The following is a 24,031-nucleotide window of genomic DNA, read 5'->3' as shown; positions in this document are numbered from 1 at the left end:
CACTGAAGTCACAAATGTCAAAATCCGTCAATGTGAAATGTGTCCAAAGTTACCACCATCCTTCCACATCTGTATTTTGTCTTACTTTAGAGATGCTAACCTTTGTGCCTTTGTAAGTACAGGAAATGTGGCATGGCTATAGCTGCTACAGAAACTGCAACAGAACAGCTTTGGTATATGTAAAACCCCCAGCATACTTTAAAGCACTCACTGCACCTTTTTTGCACAGGGAATTAGGAAACAACCACGTGGAAGGGTGCTGGGTTGCAATTCTTTGAAAGCTGTATGCTTGCTTTTGTGACTACTTCAGATACACAACACGATTTTATGCTTGATTCGGTATCAAGCAAGGACATTAATAGCTTGGTATTTGCTAATTCTCAAATCCACTTCCTATCAATAGGAAATTCAGACCAAATTGTGCATGCCAGCAAAGGCATGCAGACCCAGTAACAAGACCAAAATACCTACAAGGCAGGGATACAGGAAGGATGCAAGTGAGCAGCACTCTCAAGAAACTGAACCTCGGCATGTGTGTTTATTGTCCTAAGTTCCCCAAAGTCTGTAAGGGTAATTATGCTGTCTGCGAGGACTAAGGAAGACCCAAGAACTCCACACAGACAAGATGGCCATGGGAATGGCTTGGTCATATTAGATCTTCTATACTAAATAAGTTCGTGACTTGAACAATGACAACAGGACTGCAGTTGCCACATCAGCCAATTTAGTTCCTGTGTCATGATTTGACTTTGCTGGGAGGATTACCATTTCAACAATTCTGAAAAACAAAGTTACACAAAGTCATCTGTGATTATGGCAAACCTGCTTACATCTTAGCTATGAAGGTCTCCTCCTTTCCTTATTTCTGTTCTGATGACCGGAAGCCAGCGGACACCATACACATAATCTGATCCACCGTTCATACACAACCGTGCTTTAAGATACATGCAAATAAATGTATTTGCACACAAGTAACAAGCTTCTGGCAGTGTATTCTATTCATTTGAGGTCATTCTGCAGACAGGCAGTTCCAAAAACATCTCCCAAAAAGTTGACTGTTTCAGATAAATTTAGGAATGAACAGTGCATAATTTTCACGCAAAAGGATTTTTCTAGAATTAATAATTTAACGTTCTCATTTTCTCAGTGAGGCACATGTATTAAAGAGAAAATCTTATATTCCAAAGTGGTTCAGTTTCCCTGAATGTAAAAATGTTTAACATAAGACTTAAAATTTTAAATTTAAACATAATCATTTAGTAAAACAAACGTTTCATATGTTAGAGCATTCATTGGGAGAACACATTTGCAAGAGCACGTTTTCTTTCTAGTATTTAATAACCTGCTTATAAATTAGTACTATGAAAACCCAGGTTTTCATCAGATCAGTCGAAAGCTGTTTTAACAGCTATACATATTCTCAGAGAGTGTTATTTGATAATGTACATACTTTCAATCTCTTACTGAATTTTAGACTAAAAATGAGTATTTCCTTGTCTCAGTGCAGAAGCCAGTCATTTTGAATTACTGTTTACAACATAGTTCAACTCTGGAATAATATGAGATCTTGTATTACTAATTTCTCAAAAACATAATGGTTGGAATATTTATATCTATTAAAAAGTGATTCCTAAAACATTTTTCCACAATGAAACTAGAAGATTCCAGAACGTGATAAATTTCAGGATATAAAAAAAAAAACTAAGTGTTTTCAATCCTGTTTATCATTTGTAGCAATATTACTGTCTTCATTTAAATATATGCATGCAGGCATACACAAACTTGTGTTTCAGTGTAGTAGTTCACATGTTGGATATTCTCAACCTCAGTGCACCAGGCCATCGATTAGAAAGCACTTTCTCCTTTCTCTCCTCACTTTAAAGTACTTCTATAGTATACAAAAGATGGTGCGGTGCAGTTCTGAGTTCTAAATTATTCTAAGAATATTACTTCTTACTCAACTTTTGCTGCCTACCATTAAAAACTGATGAGTAGAAGAGATGGAAGGAAACACGCCTGGAGTCTTTTCTGGGAAGCAGTCAAAAAAACAGATTAAGTTATATAGGCCTGCCCGAATATTCTGAGAAATTTATAGCTTTAACCACCAGAAGTCTTATGGAGACATCACAGAGTTACTTGGAAAGCACTTTTAATCAACAGTACACCCATCACTTCATCCTCATCAGTAGCTGCGGATGAAGCACAAGACGTGGCTCAACCCTACGACAGTAGATGCTGGTTTTCATTGCTGTTCCTATCTGTGGTCCCAAACTTGCTCTTTCTACATTTATGACAATATGACAGTTAGTATCTGACTGCTGTCTGCCATGCTATACAACAGCAGATGCTGCTTCTGCTTTCAGATTAGGAAGTCTTGTTTAAATTTGCTAGTAGAAACAAAAGCCATTTACCAGGATATATTCAGTAAGTGAAGGATTTACCATTATAGTGCTTTTCTGTATACATTTTACTTGTTTCTGACACTACAATTTCCAAGTCATGCTGCCTTTTGTTATGAAAGCTTTAATACACAGCATTAATATGTGGTATAATTTTCTTTGCCAACAGTGGAAGTGACCAACAGAAGAGATTCAAAGGCACCGTAAGAAGATTTATTCTTAAACTTTGCATTATGTTTCTGAAACTGATTTTCTATGGGACAAGCTATTTACAAGACCTTTGTTACTAAGCTGCCATGTGTTTTAACATATATCTCTCTAGATATTTATGACAGCCATACTAAAACTTGCAAGGGAAGGAGATAGGATTTTGAGTATGCATATGATTATTTATTTCACCAAATTATTAAAAAGGCAGAACTGAGAAAAATAGTTGAACACTTGAAACAAAATCTGGGACAGAGATATAAACAAGTATCCCAAATTATTGTGGAGTTATATACTGCATTACTAAAACGTTGTTTACTGCTAAAACCTTTGCGGAAGTGAAAAAGCACTCATAGGAAGGTTGTTTCTATATAATACTTCTCAAAATGAAATGTGGAAAGCCAGAAAGCTAACAATACCACATGCCCTGAGTGGCTGTAAACATTTTCATTTTGGGTGGATACACTGCTTACCTAAACATGATCTTAACATAGCAGCAATACTATAAATATTAACATGTATCTATATAAGCATATGATATTTATGTACTTATAAATGTATTTTTTTAATTTCGTAAATGCAGCTTTCCAATTTATGACCAACGATGCTGCTTTGGTACTCGCCAGACAGCACTGACACAAGTGCATCTCTCTCATATGCAACATCCTGCTACATTTCATACTATGATTAGGCTCTCAAAACTTAACAGAATTCCTTCACAGAATGTTTCCCCCATACAAGCAGACAGATATGCAGCTTTTGGCATATCCTACTTTACCTCCAACCACGTCAGATGAATGCCCCGCACATCTCATTCAATTAATGATAGCTTCCTTCCATGAGGATACCACTTCCTTCCATAATGATGCCTTCCTTCCATTCTATTAATAATACTGTATTCTGGTTTATTGTATTAGAGCTTCTTTCCAGCAGTACATTAACTATGGTATATCTAGGAGTATCTTAAATAAGCATGAAGATTAAAAAAAAAAAAATAAGGCCAACCACACAAAATAATAAAACTCAATTTCTCCTGATTATTTGTAACACCTTACTACACTGATTAATCAAGGATGTGCAATTAACTGGTTTATAAAAGGCATGTCTAAACACAGTAAATGGTGCAGAATACATAACATGCACTTTCCTTTTTTCTCATTATTCTGTAAGGTAAAATAGTTTAAAAATATTAACTTCTCACTTTTTTCTGTATTCATGTAATGCTGAAATAATTCAAGTGGCATACGCTGACAAACAGAATGGCCCCAAATTACCTGCATAATAGTATTCAGGGAAAAAAAAAAAAAAAAAAGATTCTCAAAGATTCTCACTATCCTACATAGCTATATTTTTTTCCAAATATTTCTTTAAATTGTCTTTATTTCTATTGATCTGACATAAGTGGAGAGAATTCTTGTGAGAGAAAACCCCAAGGCACCAAGCAGCACAGAATGCAAGATTAACACCACTGAGATGGAGAGAGCAGTGACAGTGACTTAAATGCTGAACAACTCCGGTTTACATGCTGTGACTTTCAAACTGAAAAAATGTTTCCTATAATTCCCCTATTAAAAATTAATGTTATAAAATCCCATGCTACCGACTTTGGCATTAACTTCCAAGTCCTCACATTCTCAATAGGGCACTCGTGTTCAGTGTGGGCAAGATCCAACTAATTGTAGAGATCAATAACAAAAAGGAGCAGCAGTTTTAGCCTGCAGAAATAGGCTGCGATTCCTCATAGCTTGGGAAGTAAAGGAAAGAATTTGAGGTAGCACAGCAAGAACATTAACTGTCACTATTGCTTGTGAAGAATGTAAGAACATTTAGCTTGTACATGTCTGTTTCCCACCTTTCTGTGTCTGCGGATTACTGAATTAAAATCTACATTGAAACAAAAGGCCAAAAGGCACAAATGTTTATGTAGCTGGATCATCAAAAATTGAATTTCCAAGCACTATCTCAGTAATAGCCTCCTGAACAGGACGAACTCAAGGAAACCATATGAATCTATTTTAAAAGCTCAGAAGAAATCCTTGGTGACTGTACTATTTTTCTGCATTATGCTTCTGCTGCTATTACAAGTTTTAAAGATGCAATTTGCCCAGGCATATTACCTTGAGAATTTTGCATTTTGTAAAGAAAAATAATAATAAAAAAATATTTCCAGAAAATTATATTGTCTAGCTATAACTGCCTCTCATTTTCTCAGGGTAAGTCCTATTACACAGGATTAGGTTTACCTTCTGATGAGTTCACTATTAAAAAAAAGTACTGGAGACAAAAAAAAAAAAAAAAGCAATCACCCAGAGGTTAACTTAATAGCCAAAGCTACTCTTTACTCAAGAAAATACTCCACAAGAGGCCAGGCTGTTTTGAAAGCCAGAATTCTTCTAGCATAAATCATGATCCATTAAAATTACTTAATCTGCTATTACAAGTGATTCTGATCCGTCTAGTGAAAACTACTATCGTTCTCCATTTGCAGAAATAAAATCCTGAGGGAATGAATCACTGTTATTAGAAATGTGTCCACTCAGTAAGAAAAATGAGCTATACAATCGTGTCCACTCTATTATTGTTTGGTATGGCATATATATTGTTTTGAAGTGATCTCTCTTTTAATACTATCTGAACCAACAAATTAATAACAAGTAGTCGACTGGAGGAATTAATTAGAAGACAACTCTCCAAATGAAATATGCAGGTCTGCTCTCATTAATCCATCTCATTTGTAGCTCAGCAGACTCTAAGTGATACTAACTTATTACACTGCCTTTCAATTTGTTACTGAAGAAGTCTTTAACACCCCCTCCTCTAAAATCATTTTATGCTACAATACAAATTATAAACTTTGCCCTTTGTGTATCTCGCTATGCTTCCTTACAATGAAGAACCACAGCTGCTGAACACAATTATAATTCTCTTTCTATTGCATATTACATCTCGATGTGATCCGAGTTCATTACCGCATCATAAAGCGGCATTACCAAGATTCTTTTCAAACAATAACTAAAAGGACACAGAAGTCTGACAGCCTCAGAACCACATATTGATTAAATTTTAATTCTTAATTAGGTAGTTGGTCTGGTAAAGGAAAAGAAAGGGGGACCAGTTTTCCGTGACGTCTGAATTACTTTTGTTTTTAACAAGTTCATTCTATATCCATAATCTAACTTCTACTGTGTTAATGAAGATTTGCTTGCCTATAGTAGCAGATTACTTGGGATGAGATACGGACCACAACACACATGCATAACCAGTACAAAAACAGTATTTCACAGCTACTCTGCATACAGAGGGAAAATAAATTGCGTTCTGAATGCCAGTGTAAATTCTAAAATAGGGAAGACACTTTTTGCTTTGCTGTAACATTATTACCTTAAACCCAAAAGTGTTTTTTTTTTTTTTTTTAAGAAAGGCAACAAAACATTTTCCAACAAATTCCAGGTTGTACTACAGACTAGAAAAATAGTTACATTTTAAAAGCTTATCTGCCTCATGCAATACCCTGTAAAAACTATGTAGAAATCTAGAATAGTTTAAATTGAATATACTAATATCCACTCCCAATTCATAAACAATATTCAAATTCATAAACAAATAATTCAAACAATAAAAGGGATTTAACGTAATTATTGTAATATTTTGTTTTTCTAGGTTTTGCTTCTATCCAATGGGTAAACACATATATTATAGAAATATGGCCTTCAACAAGCAGAGGAAACACATAAAAATTACGGTAGCATATGAAGATGTTGCAAATTAGATTATTAATGTCCGAAACAGTTTATTTACAAGACAAATTGATGGTTACCTGCCAGTCAAGAAAACAAAAGATGTATCACATAAAACTGAATGACTGTCACAGTCAGTGTATGACAAAGCAGTGCCCAGTGTATTTAATTTTACAAGATACTGGTCAGTTGCAGTGAGACATTTTATTGTTCTTTTAACTAAGATAGGGATTTTAGATATAAGGCATTTTAGAGAAATACAATTCAGATTACCTCAGCATTTCAATTAAAAAGTATGCTTGTACCATAAACTCTGAAATTCCACCATCCGCAAGCCCTTTGAAGATCACTTTGATAACTTCCCCTTCCCACAGGAGCTCATTACTCTCCTTAGCAAAACACAAGTATTGATACACACACGTCCCCATGGCATTTTCCTTTATAGTTTCAAATTCAGAGACTCAATCTTACGGTTTTCAAATTCAGCTAACAATATCAGTAAGCAGAGAGAATATTTATTAAAATATAAAATGATGTATCTGTGTTTGATAGAAAAACAGGTAATTATTTATTGCTTACCAAGTCCTAAAAGGTCAATAGTGGGTTCTGATGACTTTTTTGGACTTGCTTTAGCTTCTAATTGTTGATCCTCCTTCTTCTGTGGCTTTAGAAAGAAAAAAAAATCACAAGTAAATTTTCTGAAAAGTATAAAGTGCTTAAAAATTCCCGTGAAAGATGCTGCTCCAGTATCAGAAATAAAAACTCTTTTCTGCATTTGTTTATTGTAATGAATTTGATTTATAAGGATATAAATTACAGTTTTGGTCATAAAGGACAAGGCGTATTACTCTAAAACATTATCCTTATTCCTTCACTGATATGTAATCAATTTTTAAATAAAACTTCCAGGATAAATTAAAAATAAATTGAAATCTTAAATTGAGCCACCGCTTATCATGCACCAGCCAGAAATCTGTCTATACTCTTATTTATTGACTAACTTCAGCATCCAAACTATGCCGTTCTGCATCATTAAAGAGAAAAAAAGTTCAATTTTTCAAAAGCTTGTAGGAAAAATTCAGAAGCAGACTAAAGACAGACACTATTTACCCTTCTTGAAAACAGTATCTGCAGAATGTGCTGACTTTATAGATGCTAAGCACAGATGTGCTTCCACATAGACATGTTTTCACGGTCCTTTGTAAACCTGAAGGCACGTGACACTATTTGTCTCCTTTGGAGAAGGAAACTTCTCATCTTTTGCACGGCTTTTAACTAGAACCGATTCCTGAAGGACAGCAGAAGAGTACTGTCAGGCTGGGCACTGGGCTGAGATCAAGAAAATGTGCTTCGCTCGCACCTTTATCATCCCGATAGCTGCCTTTGACAGAGCCACTGAGTCTGCTGAGGTTGCTGAAGTCCTTAAATCTTAGTATTTAGTATTAGGAGAATTTTACAGTTCTGTAACATATTTCACTGCATGGGTATGGAGTTATCTTTGTATACATAATCCTTTCCTCTCCTGCAAATTAGGAATAAAGAGTAAATGAGGTTGGTGTCTGTAAAGAGCAGTGAGGGAACTCAAGACTACCCAAAACCCAACATACTACTGACACCCCTCTGAAACAAGCAAGTATCCATCGAAAACCTCGAGGAAATATCTGCAGTGACAGGAAACAGGAACCTGCACACCCAAACTCATCCCTGCTCATCTTTCAGAGAAATATTGATTTGCTCTAGCAAAAAAAATCCCTGCATGCAGTGTGCACAGAACCATGCAATGGGCTAAAGAACTGCATAACAAGGCAGTGAAATTGCTTTAACTTAGTGTTTCAATTAGTGACCTGCTTTAATTTTGTAGCAGTGTCATATACCATGACAAAAGGCTGCTTGGGACTTCTGCTGCACTAAGATTCATCTCAGTCTATTACTATTACTAGTCTGCTAGAATATCACAGCAATTATTGTTAATTATTGACACCACTAATAGATTAATCACTCTTTGTAGTATCTTTTGGAAAAAGGCTGCATAAAAATAGGAGACAAAGCAGCATCAAATAAATAATAAATAGCATAAAAATCTGCTATAATGGAGTCATGTATAAAGAGACAGGTAGGCAGTATTTGTGTATTTACTTTCAAGCGGAGTCTTCACAATTACTGGGGCTACCATTTTAAACATACTTCAGGCTGGCATAGCAGTATGTGCGGCTTTATAAGTGAAGTACACAGTTTCAGCAATTTCTGGATATGTTTACTTCATATCATATATAAACAACTTCTAATTGAAAAACTAAATCTTTATGGTACTAGTCTATACTCCTGAAACACTGCCCTTGCAAACAGCAGAGCATCAAAGGTCTTCCATACACAGGCCTTAAATTTCCATTTTTCACAGTTGTCACAAACAGGCACTACACTTTACTTTAAGGTTGTTCTCATTTTCATGCATCTATTGAAACCAAGCAATGTTGTAAGCTTTAAATTATTCTGAGATAACTGAAAGCAGATTATTTGCAAGTGTCATTGAGAAAAACCTGACGCCACAACAAGCTTCTTGGAAGTCAATTATTTTGCACCCCCCCCTGCTGTCAGCTTGGTATCCAACATGACTTGGAATTTTCTGCCCTAAGAAAAACCTAGCCCCTGTTTTGAAGAGGGCAACAACAATCCATTGAAGTTATCGCTTGTTCAGCAGTTATTGCATACTTCAGCTGTTTATACAGCTCCTCAGATTGGCAAGTCTTCCAATTTTCATCCATAAAGCAAATCTCTTCAGTAGAGAAGCAGGGAAAGAATCATTACTGAGACCCAGCATGGGTATCATGATTTTCTGCAATTGCACAGATAATATCTAGCTGAGATACAGTAATCCTCCTCCCATTCCCCCGCCCCCCCCATTATCTTTTAAAATTTTACTTAAGTACATTCTTCTATCACTGCTGTCTTTAAGAAAGGTAAGGAGGATGACCAGGGAACTACAGGCCAGTCAGCCTCACCTCGACCCGTGGGAAGGTGACAGACCTGCTGGTCCTGGAAACCATTTCTAGGCACATGAAGGACAAATGTGGTTAAAAAGGAGCAGCACAGATTCACCAAGGGGAAGTCATGCTAGACGCATCTGAAAAGCTTCTGTGATGGAACAGCTAGCATGGTAGAAAGAGGAGAGCACTGCATGCTGTCTGCCCAGACTTCAGTAAGGCCTTTGATGCCATCTACTGTAAGGTCCTTGTAGAGAAGCTAATGAAGTGCGGGCTGGATGAGCAGACAGTGAAGTGGCCTGAAAACTCGCTGAGTGGCTAGGTCCAGAAGGTGGTGATCAGTGGCATGAAGTCTACTTGTAGATCAGTAACTAGTGGTGTCCCCAGGGGCCAATACTACGTCCAGTCGTGTTCAACATCTTTGTTAAGGATTTGGATGACGGGGCAGAGTGTGCTCCTCAGCAGGTTTGGAGATGACACAAAACCAGGAGGAGTGTCTGGTACACCAGAGGGTCATGCTGCCATCCCGAGGGACCTGGGCAGGCTGGAGAAATGGGCTGACAGGAACCTCGTGAAGTTCAACAAGCAGAAGCGCAAAGTCCTGCACCTAGGAAGCAACAACCCCAGGCACCAGGACAAGCTGAGGGCCAACCAGCAGGAAAGCAGTTTGGCAGAAAGGGCCCTTGGCAGCAATGTGCCCTTGCTGCTAAGAAGGCTAATGGTATTCTGGACTTCACTAGGCAAAGTACTGCCAACAGGTCTGGGGAGGTGATCCTTCCGCTCTACTCAGTGCTGGTGAGGCCACACTTGGAGTGCTGGGCTCCTCAGTACAAAAGAAACATGGACAGACTAGGGAGAGTCCAGTGACGGGCCAGTACGTTGATTTAAGGCACTTCTCCTATGGGGAAAGGCTGAGAGAGATGGGATTTTTCAGCCAGGGGATTGAAGGGAGGCTTTTTTCAGTGGTGCCCAGTGCCTGGACAAGAGGCAATGGGCACAAGCTGGAACATAAGAGGTTCTGTGTGAACATCAGGAAGCACTTCTGTGCTGTGCTGGTGACAGAGCACTGGCACAGGTTGTGGAGTCTCCCAGCCTGGAGCTGCTGAAAGCTGTCTGGCGAACTCTTTGTTCAACATGCTGTTCAAAAGGTGACCTTCAGAGATCCCTTCCAACCTCAACCACTCTATGATTGTCTCAAAAGAAAGATCACGTAGAAATCATCAGCTATTTTATTTGCTCTTGCCAGACAGTTTTGCTAAGGCTGAAAGCCTTCCATGCTTTCGAGCACCCTAACATTGTTTTAAGTTCTCAATGGAAGGGGGCTAAAGCAGTCTTCTGTGGAAGAGTATAGGCAAGTAATTCTTGGCATAAAACACTGATTTCTAAAGTGCTCGTCCATCTTAGCTGATGTGATGCTGAATGCACAGAAACCACTGTTTTAGGATTGGTTTTATACCAATGAGTTCTCTCATTTATAAGTAATCGTTCCTTTGTATTGGATTTTGTTTCATCTACTATAGCCTATTCCTGAAGCTCTCTCTGAGAGATCATTTTTAGTAACACCTTTGAAGATTGCTTCAGCAATGAAATGAAAGTATCTACTGCATAAATATTATGTGATATTCATTTTCCATACTTAATAAAACTGGGAAAAACAATCAAGTTCAACTGCAGCAGAGGTTACAGTTGCTATGAGGATACCAAGAGGCATACCAGTATGTATGGGATGATATGGAAAGGTGAGTACTTAACAGGAGTTGAGTAAGAATGGACTGAGGTCAAGAATAGCTCGCTCTTCTATTGTCTGATCAGAATTTCCCTTTATTATTCTCTGAAAAGAACGCGTGATACATTGAGACTGATGCAAATGCTACTCCTTCATAGAATACCTGAATTTTGGTTTAATATTTAGGAGGTAAACTAATTGTCAGAACCTTAGGTAATCACAGTACCTGTAGTGGCTGCGTTTTAGTAAGACAAACATAGCTGCGTGCTTAAAACTGATCAAGTTGCTATCATGGAAACAACTCCCTCTTCAAGTTTTTGCTCTCATTCTGTTCTCTATTTACTATCCAGTGATGAGTGACTCCCAATTTTATTCCCAAATTAATCTCCATCTACAATACAATAAAAACATACCATGACAACGTAGTACTAAAACTTTATTCACAAGTAGTCCTTAGGTAACAAAATAAATAATATTTTAGTATTTAAAGAGCAAGTATTTAAAATTAGTTGGGAACTTTCCATAACTTTACTTCCAACAAACAAAATGAGCAGTTGAGAAAATATCTTCTACAGATAATAAGAAACATCTCTTTCCTGTTTATGTAAAATGGAAATACAGAAATGACTATATGGATCTTAACTTCCTCACACCTTCACTAGAAGTTAATTGGCTTGAAATTAGCAGACAGAACATTAGATGCAATCTGCATATGCCTCCACTTTGCAACTTGGTCAACTTTAATATTATGTGCTAAGAAGCTATCACAAACAGAATTCTTGTCCTAATTGCTATAAAAAGCAGTCAACTGTGAATAAAATCAGGCCATCTGTAATTTATTACAATTTTTAAGCAAGTGCTTAAGCCTGCCTGAATAATTTTATGTAATGTAATTTTTCCTAAGATTCACACCAGTCTGCTTCTAATCCATAGCAATGCTAGGTATTATATAATCAAAATCACTTATCCATCTTTCTCATTTTCTAACATTTCATGGCTAAGATTTTTTTTTGTTTTAAAATATTTGTACTGAAATCAAAGTTTTGAGTTTTATTTTGCTCAAATTCTGACGACATCCTTCCAAGATCAAAAGAACATCATTCTAGAGAACTGCACTATTTTCATAGGATGAGAAAGTTTTCCATTCCATTGTGAAAGAATAACTCATAATTCAGCAACCTACATTTAATGATGCACTGCTGTTTTCTCCTCTGCTATTCTTTCTCACTCTGTGCAGTAATAAAGGTTTAATTTGAAAAACAGGTTTTGTAAGAATACTAGTTTAGACCAGCAAAAAATAAATCATTTTATTTGTCCCTACTAGGTCTCGATTCAAAAAGCAAAGCTTTTGTATAAACCAATATTACATTTTATTGAACTCTCAACAATGCATTGCTCTCAATATAACACTAATAACACCATTCTAGTTCAATCTCATTTATGTGAAACACTTTTCTTGAATTAGTTTAAACCAAATAAATCAGCAAGTGACAATGTTAATTACTCCATAACACATCAAGGTCTAGGGTTGATTTTATAGATTTGTTTCTCTCTTATATGTTCCTGTAAGGCAAATCTTCCAGTAAATAAGAACAGTTCTTTGACAAGGACAAGAGAACTGAAATCTGATTTATACCATGTATTTTGCGAACTGAAATCTGATTTATATCATATATTTTGCAAACAAATTGCCTGTATGGGTCTGGCTGGGATGGAGTTAACTTTCTTCAGAGGGGCTAGTGCGGTGCTGTGCTTTGAATTTCTGACTAGAACAGCGTTGGTAACACAGCAGTGTTTTTGAACATTGCTGAGCACCACCTGCACAGCTCCAAGAAAGTGCAAATCACAGTGAGCTCCCAATCTGTTTTCCCATCGAAGCCTAGCATACACAAGCCTCAAAGCCTTAAGTTTAAGCTTAACACAGTTTCGCACTAGCCTCATCCAAAGGTAAACTCCCACTTCATTGAACAACAACCGTGTTTTCTCCCAGAGACATAGACAGCAGCTCTACAGGAGATGGGGTTGTGAAGAACCCCGTAAGTAACACCTGAAGCCTAAGTTGTATACTGTAGAGAGTCTGCTGTCTCAGTCAGGCACTTCATCAGATTTTGTTCAGCCAGCTATTTTTGAAGATAACCATTAAATGAATAATTCATTCTGTCTCATCAGAGGAAAGAGAAATAACGAAAGCATTGCCAAGTCAATCTTCCCCCTTCCTCTGCACAAAGATTACAGTTCAGCACGTACGATGTTGTCTACAAGGATATGGTTATCCTCATGGGCAAGACAAGAAGAAAGGTCAGTACCTGACCCTGACCAACAGTCACACATCTATTAAATTCACACAGGTAGGAGGACACTACAAGGTTTATTGCTGGAACCCATGTTCCGTTTCTGAAAAAAAACAAAACAAAACAAAAAACCAGCTTGTCCTTCCCTGACTCGCAGGATAGCGCCCATGTGGATGTTTGACTACGAGGTGTACAAGATGGGTAGGGGAATGGGAAACGGAAAGCTTTATCCCAGCTTGCTTGGAGGACAGAACAGACGACGTCAGGTCTTCCTATGTGAGTTAAACCCTGAATAAGAAAACTAAGAATATTCAGATCTCATAACTACTCCACTGCTCTTCAGTTACCCCCATTCTCTCTTTTTAATCATTATCGTAACAAAATAGGAAATCAATCCAAGTTTGTGAAATGATTTAAGGACACACTACTCATACACTGCAGTCCTTTCAGAACATTTTCAGACGTGACTACACACTGCAAAGCCTATAGGTCAGTCTGAACTCTGCATTTATAAGCTACTTATCTGCACGTTCCTGTTCACCAGATTACTCTCCTCTGACAGAGGCAGCTGAGGACATTTTGCATAAAACTCACAATGGTGAAACAAACTTGTTTGGGAAGGGTAGGTTCAAAAGTGCCAGCACACAGAGAACATATTGTGGTTATTTTTCACCGTAAATGACTGGCTTTGGGATAAAAGAATAATGCTGGGTAATTCGAGTGTCCATTTTCTGCTTCTGTAACTTCATGACAATTACTTCATATGTACAATTTTTAAGGGTTCAACAGTTCTAGAAGGGAAGTGACACCCAACAGAAACGTAAAACTGAAAAAATACTTTAAAAAACAAATGGAACTTTTGCTGAATTCACTACCACAAGATATTCATGCAAATCATTTAGTTTCGACAACAGCATTTAGGATTAAAATTTACCTTATTCTCATTTACTTTAGCTGAGAAGTATTAGAAGGGGTAGCATACATGGTGCAAGACGTAAGCCTATGACAAGTAGCTCTGAAGTAGAAAAAGTTTAAAGTAAGAGCAGTCATAAGTTACTACTGTAAATCCCTCTTCTCCTCCTTTGAAGCAAGGAATCAATCACTGTCAAAGATTGATCCATCAGCTGTCCAGTCCAGTTATCTGCTCCTATTTTCATACTTAAACATTATACACACAAAAGCCCTCTCTGAACATTTTCCTCAATTTCATGCTTCAATGAAAAATGCACATGAATCTAGAATTTGGTTTGTTTCATATACATCAGACCCACTCAGGCATTTATTCCTGTACTCTACCTTACCTACATGAGGGTTTATGAAAGCTGAAGATCCATCAAATAATTTAGTGAAAATCACTCCTAACCTACTTAAAAGCAATTTCCAGTTTACTCACTAGAGCTTATAGATGCCTCTATGCTTACTGAACAAAAGTCCTCCTTTGCTCTTTATTAGGTAGGAACTTCATGCCTTGTGCATAAAGTAATTGGATTCCTTCCTTCTTCATTACCTGCTTGCAATAAAACTTTTGAAGACAGCATAAACATTTGAGAATTCTGATATGAGAAAATAATGTTAGTCATTTACTATAAGCTTGCAGTAGGTGGGATTTTTCTGACAGCTTATATACTTTCACTATACCAGTTAGTTTGGCCAGTATCTATTTAAAGCATCACTCACAGAAATCCCAGATTTTTTTAAGAACACATTACATCTTTTGTACCTTTTGTATAAGTAAATAAGTAAAAGATAAATTCTTCCATAATACTATATTTAAATCAAGTTAAAAATGAAATGTGTTGTTCTGTTTACCTTCCTATAAGTTATCAGGATTTTTCTCAGACTTGTAACTAAATAAGATGAAATTCAATAACAAGACTGACACATCAAAAACTTAGGATACCTTTAGCAAATGAACTTCCATTTTGCCTAAATTGAAAAAATAAATAAATAAAAGAGCCAGAAAACAAGTATACTACATTGAAGCACAAGAGACACTACAGTGGTATCACTCTGAAGTTGTACAGATTACGTCTCAGCATGCAAACTCTGACGCATTTCTAATCAAGAGAAAAAACACTGCATGTCAACCGAACAAAAGGCTGCAACTCTTCTTTAAAGAAGAATTGCCTCAAACTAACAGTTACTCCAAGGGGAAGTTCTGATTTTATTATTTAAGAGTCTATTGCGATTATTGTAATGAATCACTCTCAGACACTGAACTACTCATGCTGATGTAGGTAATCTAATTTAGAGTGTTTATATCAAGCAAACCAACAAAACTGAAACACTTTTAAATTGGAATCTGTACACTTGAAGGCCATTCAGACTGAAGGAAAACATTTTTAAGTTGTCCTTGATCTCAATTTCCATTTTAAAAACCTCAGTATTTGGATTTCATTAAATTTTCACGGCTTAGGGCAAGTACTTGCCCTGCTTTTGGCTGGGATAGAGTTATTTTTCTTCCTAGTAGCTGGTATGGTGCTGTGTTTTGGATTTTTGATTAAAATAATTTGGTAACACAATGATGTTTCAGTTGTTGCAGAGCAGTGCTCACACAGAGCCAAGGCCTTTCTTGCTCCTCATGCTGCCCTGCCAGCGAGGAGCTGGGGGTGCCCCAGGAGCTGGGAGGGGACACAGCCAGGGCAGCTGGCCCAGGCTGCCCAAAGGGATGTCCCACACCAGGTGGGGTCGTGGTCAGCAATAACAGCTGGGGGAAAGGAGGAGGAAGGGGAGGACGTTCAGAGTGATGGTGTTTGTCTTCCCAAAGTACCACTACCCGTGATGAGCCCTGCTCTCCTGGCAGCAGCTGTACCCCTGCCTGCTGATGGGAGATAGTGAATGAATTCCTTGTTTTGCTCTGCTTGTACACACAGCTTTTGCTTTAAACTGTCTTTATCTCAATCCACGAGTTTTTTCACTTTTACCTTTCCAATTCTCTCCCCCATCCCACTGTGGGGGGTGTGAGTGAGCGACTGCATGGTGGTGAGCTGCCCGCTGGAGTCAAACCAGGACAGTCCTAGTAGAAGATAACGTACAATGTGTCATATCTTTAGTCACCTGAATGAAAAACTTCCTGGCTGAACTATCAGACAGCTGCACCTTAATCTTGCTCCATTAATATAGTTTTATCTGGGTCAAGGCTAAGATGTTAATAATATCTATGAAAGTGGATTAAGACTATTCTTTTGTTATCGTGTCTTGACCACCCGGTACTACCATTTTAACAGAACATAAAATGTTAGCTCAGGTCTCATTTACTTTAGTCAATGTGTTCCAAGAAAACTTAAAACCTTTCATGTCTCATACTTAGCTCCTTTCTAGCATCTGCATCAGACACTCTCAGAGGCCCTTTTAGCCTTGTTCAAAGTAACGTACACAATGTAGAAGCATAATTTCTTAAAATGAAGATGCCTATTTTTTACAGTTACTGCTGAGACATCAGGCAAAATGTCTAAGATTGAATATAAGAATTTCAAGGGCAAGTGCAAGATTTACTTATTAAAAAGATCTAAACCGCATTTGGTACACTAATTGTATACATTCATTTTCAAGCTGACAAGTTCACAATAGGGTCTGAAGCAAGGGGACAAGTTCTTTCTCCCAAGAGTTTGGCACTTGAAGGAAAGCATCAAAAGACTGCGTGTTCGCTAGGTAACAGTCACAAGGAGTAGGAACCTGAAGAGGATGGCAACACTGCTGAGGAGGCGAGGCCCACAGCCTGCATGCAGAGGTAGCAATTTTATAGGGATTCTGGAGGTAAGGAAACAGTTTTATAGGGATTCTGGGGGTAAGGATATGTGCAGAGTTTGCTACAGCTCAAGATCTTTGAAATGACTGCTTTTGAACCTAGAATTGAGGACCTGCTTACAAGGACATATAAGGCACTAGGAAAAGCTGTTTATCAAGCCTTTTCCTGTTTTGTCTTAATCTGGTCATGAAAATTGATTACATAAAACCAAAGCATTCTACTTTTAATCCAATAAAACCTGTTTTTAAATCTTTGATAAGTCATTTTAAAGCAGAAAATCCGGACAGATCCATCGTAAAGCTGTGGCTGATCCACCGTCCCATTACAACATCTATAAATCAGATTAGAGTGGGAGTGTTTTAATGCACCTCAGTTTGCAAGCTGTGAAATGCAATACACGTGGCTTGCATTTCTAAAAGCTGTTTTAAATATGCCTTCAGCTTTAGAACCACATTCTGGTTACATGAACTCTGTTAAAAGTATTTCAACCCTGCTTATACAGAGCCTGTATAATTAGCCTGGACAATATTACAGTAATACAGCTGTATTAGCTCCAGTTCCTCAGCTCGTTCATAGCCATGTGGCACTGTATTATGTTTTGTAAATGTATCCTGGAAACGATTCAACTGTTTTTCCAATCTTTTTTTTTTTTTAATAACTTTCCTTCTAAAAACCTTTAGTCATACTGATGTTATATCATGTTCACCCAAACATATCTATATATTTGTAATTCCTTGTTTACAGACCTCCAGCCAAGAGTAAGCTGCTGTGGGCACAGCACTTGACTGTGACATAGGGAAAAAACGATCTAATAGGAACCTTGCTTTCCATCCCTATTTGTGAATACATGGTTTTCATTCTTTTCCTTGGCTACAACAGAAGTGCTTTTCTGCTGGAAAATGCTTTTTGCATGGAACTGAGGTTAATCTGTTATCAGGACCCTACACCTGCAGCCAGTCCCCAGCTCAGACCTTGCATCTTTCCAGATGCTGGTTTCCTGCTCACTGGCTAACTCAGCTTGAAGTTTGCTAGCTCTTACACACCTGCCTGTGTGAGCATGCTATGGGTGTCTCCAGTAGCTGGTCTTAGACATGCTGCCTTTGCAACAGTTGACTTCTGGATACTGGTCTCCCCAGTTGCTGACCCTTAGGCTCATCTGACCTGCAGTCTTTCCAGTGTCCAACACTAACCTCTTATCCTACTTGTCTGGTAGTCCAACTTAAGGTTTGCTAGCGTTCACACAGGTACAGAAGAGGGAATCTCATGGTTGCAAACAGAAGTTGATACAAACGCAGTGTAGCCTGCAGTGATCCTCGATCCTGCTTGTCTGCAGGGCTCAGACAAGCATAGTGCCCAGCAACCTGCATCCATGTGAGTGGCCCTTTATATCCCTTTCTCCCTGGGTTTCCTCATGCTTGATCCACCCCTATTCACCTTGATTCCTTCATTTCCCTGCTTTTGGTCTTGTCACCTAATTGCATAATTAACCTGTCACCTAATTGCACGTTAATTGTATAATTAACTTCTCACAACCCCAATCCCCGCTGCCCAATCCCCACATTCTTTTCTCTCTGCATCCCATAAGAAGTGTTTAATAAATATTTAAGCATCATTAACTTTTCATGTCTATGACAATGCACTAGTTTTTCCTGCCACTTTTTTTCCCTGTTTTGTTCTCATTTCAAATTTAACCACTTTGAAACAATTATTTTAGAAGCTAGTTAATTTTAACCTATCACAATACCAAAATGGATTTCGCTCTACTTGAATAAACTATTTTCTTTCTCTTCGCCCTTCATATCACTGTAATTTTTTAACACCTACTAAACTGCAATCCAGTCTCGCAGTCTACATCTGTACTGCAAATGGATCAAAATTTTTTCTGCTTTTATTCCTCCAGTTTAAATAATATGAACCTATATGAAGTTTCTGGGTATTCTGAAAATGAATGTTTTAAAGCATCCCTACTAAATGTTAGGATCACTAAAACTTTAGATTCATAGCTTCAAGGGATTCTGAACTTTTACAACTGACCCTTCAAAGCGATGTTACAAGGACTCCAATTTGCTTATTTGTGCAGCCATTTCAATACTTATGCTCAGATTCAACCAAATCAATTTCTTGTACACCACTTAGTCTGTTTCTAAATGAAGAAAAAATGTATTTGATGTGTACATACTGTGTAAACTGAGGATTTAAGTACATAAGACAAAATCCATAGGTTATCTTGAGCAGAAGTTACCCATGCTACTCACAGTGTAAAATGCACTATTTGCCTAGCAGCCAAGTCTGCAGTAACTTACTGTGACGTGATCTACAATACCCTCAAGCTGGGAGATACCATGCTTGCTGAGCAAAGATGTGCTACAGATTTATTTCGCAACAGTACCCTGACAACTAGCATGGGGACAAACCACAGAACTGCCCTATTTTCTAGCTGCAGGTGCCAAGTTTATAAAGGAAAAATTTCAGGTAAGACAAAGATGAATTCATCCACTTGCAACCCTTTTGGCAACAGAGACAGGAGGCAACTGATTGTAGATCGGTTAACAGTGTTGACATATTAGCAATTTAGCATTAAAGAGACTCTAGTTATCGGAACAACCAGATAACTGGCAACTTAACTTTGTACCACACTTCCAACTCGCAAAATTTTCTAGAAGAAGCGTGTCCATTTCCTTCAAATTGCATTAAAAGATCCCGCCCTGTACCTTGTCTTGCTTGTATCTCTATCACAGCTAGAGTGATATCTTCAAATACCTTTAAGTGAAGAGTGTGAAGACATAATTAGGTAACAAGATTAATGCCAGAACCATAAAGATTTTTATGCAATTGTTCTACTGCCACGAGCAACTACCAAAACATACTAAATTCAATCTGAACAGCCTTCTTTCCTTTTAATAAAAAGCTGCACAATCCATACCTACGTCGACTGTTAACCTGAACTGAAAGGCTCTGAAAATTTCACTACAGTGTTTGTTAACTTCTTGTTGAAACCTCTTACAACATACTTTTAAAAATCATATTAATAGCTAAAGCTTACATTGGAGGTTTTAACATTGCCAGTGGCATCTAAAATTTTTATAAAAAATAGGTTACCATTTTTACTCTTGTTGTGGTTTAGCCCGGCTGGCAGTCAAACACCACACAGCCGTTCGCTCACCCTCCCCCCTCCCTCTCCGGGATGGGGGAGAGAAACGGGAAAGTGAAGCCTGTGAGTTGAGATAAAGACAGTTTATTAAGACAGGGAAAAGAATAACAACAATAATAATAATAATAATAGTATTAATAGTAATAATGTGTACGAAATAAGTGATGCACAATGCAATTGCTCACCACCCGTTGACCGATGCCCAGCCTATCCCCGAGCAGCCGGCCACACCCCCACCCCGGCTAGCCACCCCTATATATTGTTCAGCATGACGTCAGATGGTATGGAATACCCCTTTGGCCAGTTTGGGTCAGCTGTCCTGGGTCTGTCCCCTCCCAGCTTCTGCTGCATCCCTAGCCTGCTCGCTAGCAGGACAGAGAGAGGCTGAAAAGTCCTTGGCTTGGTGTAAGCACTGCTCTACAACAATTAAAACATCAGCATGTTATCAGCGCTCTTCTCATCCTAATCCAAAACATAGCACCCTGCCAGCTACTAGGAGGAAAATTAACTCTGTCCTAACTGAAACCAGGACAACTCTTAAGTAAGATTTACACATCTAACAGCTCTTCCTGCTACCCAGTTGCCCTATCTAAAGGCCCTGTCTATGCCTTACACTAGAGTAAGGTATCTCCCCTGAGGATTTTAAGCACATTCTCCTAGCCTAAGCACAGTAAAATGAAAACAAACACAAAGACACTTGGCTGCTTTGCTCATGAGCCAATACTTGAATTATGTTAGAAAAACAAAGGAAGCCTATTATACAAAACAAGGTAAGATTATTATTTTGAACATCATTCTTTATTTTTTTCCTGTTCTCAACTTCATATCTCATCCAATCCTTCCCCTTCTTTATGTTCAATTCTGCATGTCAGTACCACTTCTGTAAAAGCGTCATACTTCTTTGTTCTTGCACATGTGATCGATTGTACACAATTTAACTAGTACTGTAATTTTTATAATATGCTTTATATGAGATTGCGTATTTGCGCTTTCAATCATGCATGCTCCTACGGTTCAAATGCCTCAAAATGGGTATGACTTGGTCCTATAGATGCTTTTAATCTAAAGATAGTGTCCATCTCTGAATAAGGCTAATTTAGTTCAAGCTAATTTAAGTGCACGCTCTTCTTTTTGCTAAACATAAATATGCAGATTTTTATATGTAAAATCATGTCAACAGACTAAAAGTAGGACTAATGTACCTCAGCACTTATTCCAATTTAGAATTGATGCATAAAAGTGAAGGTTGCAGTATAACATATTCCAGCAATTGTGCATGAGTTGCCTTCCTAAATGTCTCAAGGTTATACAGAAAAAAGATGAAGCTTATCACAAGCAAGCAGGAGAAACCTGAAAATGACACCTGTTAATACGTATTATCAACCCCAAAACCATGTCTGTTTTAGGTTTTGACTCTGTATACAGGAAAAACAACTGAGGATCAACTAAAACGAAGCACACTTAGGAATACCTTTTGGTTAAAAATAGTGTAGAAAATTAAACAAAGGCAAATTTAACCAAAGCGGCCAAAACCCAAGCTTGTTTTCATAGTTTTAAGATTCCATTTATTTAGAAATAACATGAAAACAATGTTATGCCACAGAGCAGAGTTGAGAGAATCAAGCAGATACAGAGAAAGCACGCTGCACTGAAGAGAAAAAATGTGATACCTATGGTTGACTCTTTTTCCAAAACTAAAAAAAAAAACCACAAATGTCCTTCCCCTCCCAGCCCCCGTATGACAAAACAAGGCTTTCTTTCAATTGCTTCTACCTACAATATTTATTTCTTAATATCTTTGGCTACAACTCTTAATAAATAATAATACCCATGACAGACTACTTCTGTGAAATAAAGACTATTTTTCAAAGCAATCCTTAAACACAAGTAATCCTTTGTTCCCTGCACAAAAAAAATGAATTGCACAGCTTTGGGAAGAAGAATCATGTTGTAAACCATTCAACAGAAGCAACAAAACAACTCAAAAATAATCTGGTCTGTTCCAAAACACTGGAAAGGTATGATTAGAAATATAAAACCAGTCTGCACAAGTCCATAAAATGCAGAACAAGCATAGAAAACAGAACAAGCCTGAAAACTCTTCACCCTTTGTGGAAGTAGGAGGAAGGGAAACAGGTTGTCCTATGTCTTACCACTTACTCCTGACTCCTGAGCTTTAAATCAAATCTACTTTGTTTGAATTTTGTGAGCACAAGCACTAAGTATATAAAAGAGACTATACAGTCATAGTGCAAAACCTGTTTATTTCTCTGTTCCTCTGATAAACACTCAATTGCTTATATATTAACATTTTATGTAAGATTACAAAGAAAAAACATTAAAAATGAAATCATTCAGGAAGGCAAAATTGTGGTTATAGGGCTAGGAGAACATGAATAACTATTCAAGTGATTTAGCAGAGCTCATCAATCATATCATAATCAAGAAAACATTTACAATATCAATGATTTAATTCTGCATTTACATTTTATCGTTCAGGTCAATATCCATCAAGTCAAAGATACTCCTGCAGCTTAAAAGTAAACACCTAAGTATATCACCTCCATCAAACTGGTGTTTAAGCGGAGACCAAAACTTTAGCAAGTTTTCATTCTTCCAGCCAACGGGGACTAATATTGCTCTTGCCTCACTTGCCTGGATGGATTGATTATTGTGGGAGTTTTACCTGTCTTTGGAGGGTGAGGGGACAACACAAAAAACTACAGTAAGTTCTTCCTCTTCAGCGAAAGAATATTTGACACCGTTTCTGCTATATGAAGTGGAAAAGCTGCTAATATGATATGCCTCCACTTCTGCTTGAGGGGTTTGCTAGCACTTTTAAAGTGCAAATAAACTTGTCACTACCTCCATAACACTGGCCATCTGGTGCAAGTTGGTCCTACCTGGACAGAGGCAGCAGCTTACTCTTACTGCTGAGATTAAGCTGGCAATTTAGCCCTCACCTTGGGGAAGAAAAATAGAGTTTGATTGACTGCCACTAAAAGACAGCCTCCAACTGACCCATTCCTGTCACTTATCTCAACGCTATACATAAGAGCCAATTTCAAACTCAAAATGCAGCATAATAAAAGAAATTAAACTTAGTGTCAAACAGTACTTCAGTTAATCAAGTTAACTGCTGCAGTCCTTTAGAAACATTCATCCTGGTATGTTCATGAGAATAAAAAAGTTCTTAACTCTGAATATCATTATTAGTTTGCAAAAGCACAGGTAGTTGGTGAAGACAAAAAAACCACCTTGTTCTTTACATCCTAACTATTTAACTTTACTGTCCAAACAGAACAAAATCTGTCTTCACAGAGCCCATTTTCAAAAAATCAGGTTACAACCCTCAATATGCAGTATTTTACAGAGAAACCATCACAATGTTTTCATGAAAGCCTTCAACTGATGCAAAGTCTTTAAAATAAACACCATAAAAAGCTATACTGTGCCGAATCCAAGCACTTTCAAATCACTCAGTGCCATGGACTTAGCTGAACTTTGTAATTTTGGATACCAGAAATACTTGTCAAGTTTTCCAGGGATGGTTTTACAGATCACTACTGGCTAAATTCTAGATTGCTAGCACTCAAGCACATCAGATTTCCTTCATTTAAAAATTAAATCTCTATAAAAAGTTGAACCCCACAAAAATCTGAATGTTCTAGGCACATGGATTTTCTCTTCCTTACTTTGGAAGCTCTTGAACTACAAGACATCATGCCTGGTTATGCCTATTTTTGTCTGAATTTGTACTGCAGATGGATATATAATGCATGTTTTGGAAA

General features: G+C 37.6%; 1 protein-coding gene across 2 annotated transcripts in view; it reads right to left on the bottom strand.

The window, feature by feature from the left end:
* The window catches only part of SMAP1 (small ArfGAP 1), a 92,743-nt gene that overhangs the window by 15,337 nt on the left and 53,375 nt on the right, over positions 1-24,031 (bottom strand). For both annotated transcript variants that reach the window (XM_040553529.1, XM_040553528.1), the window contains one exon: positions 6,923-7,007. In XM_040553529.1, the coding sequence (XP_040409463.1) occupies positions 6,923-7,007 (85 nt within the window). The remainder of the gene's footprint in view (positions 1-6,922; positions 7,008-24,031) is intronic.

This window comes from Cygnus olor, chromosome 3 (genome assembly GCF_009769625.2).
Source record: "Cygnus olor isolate bCygOlo1 chromosome 3, bCygOlo1.pri.v2, whole genome shotgun sequence".
NCBI lineage: Eukaryota > Metazoa > Chordata > Aves > Anseriformes > Anatidae > Cygnus > Cygnus olor.
Note: the sequence above shows the minus strand (reverse complement) of the source record. Positions and strands in the feature narration are given on the sequence as shown.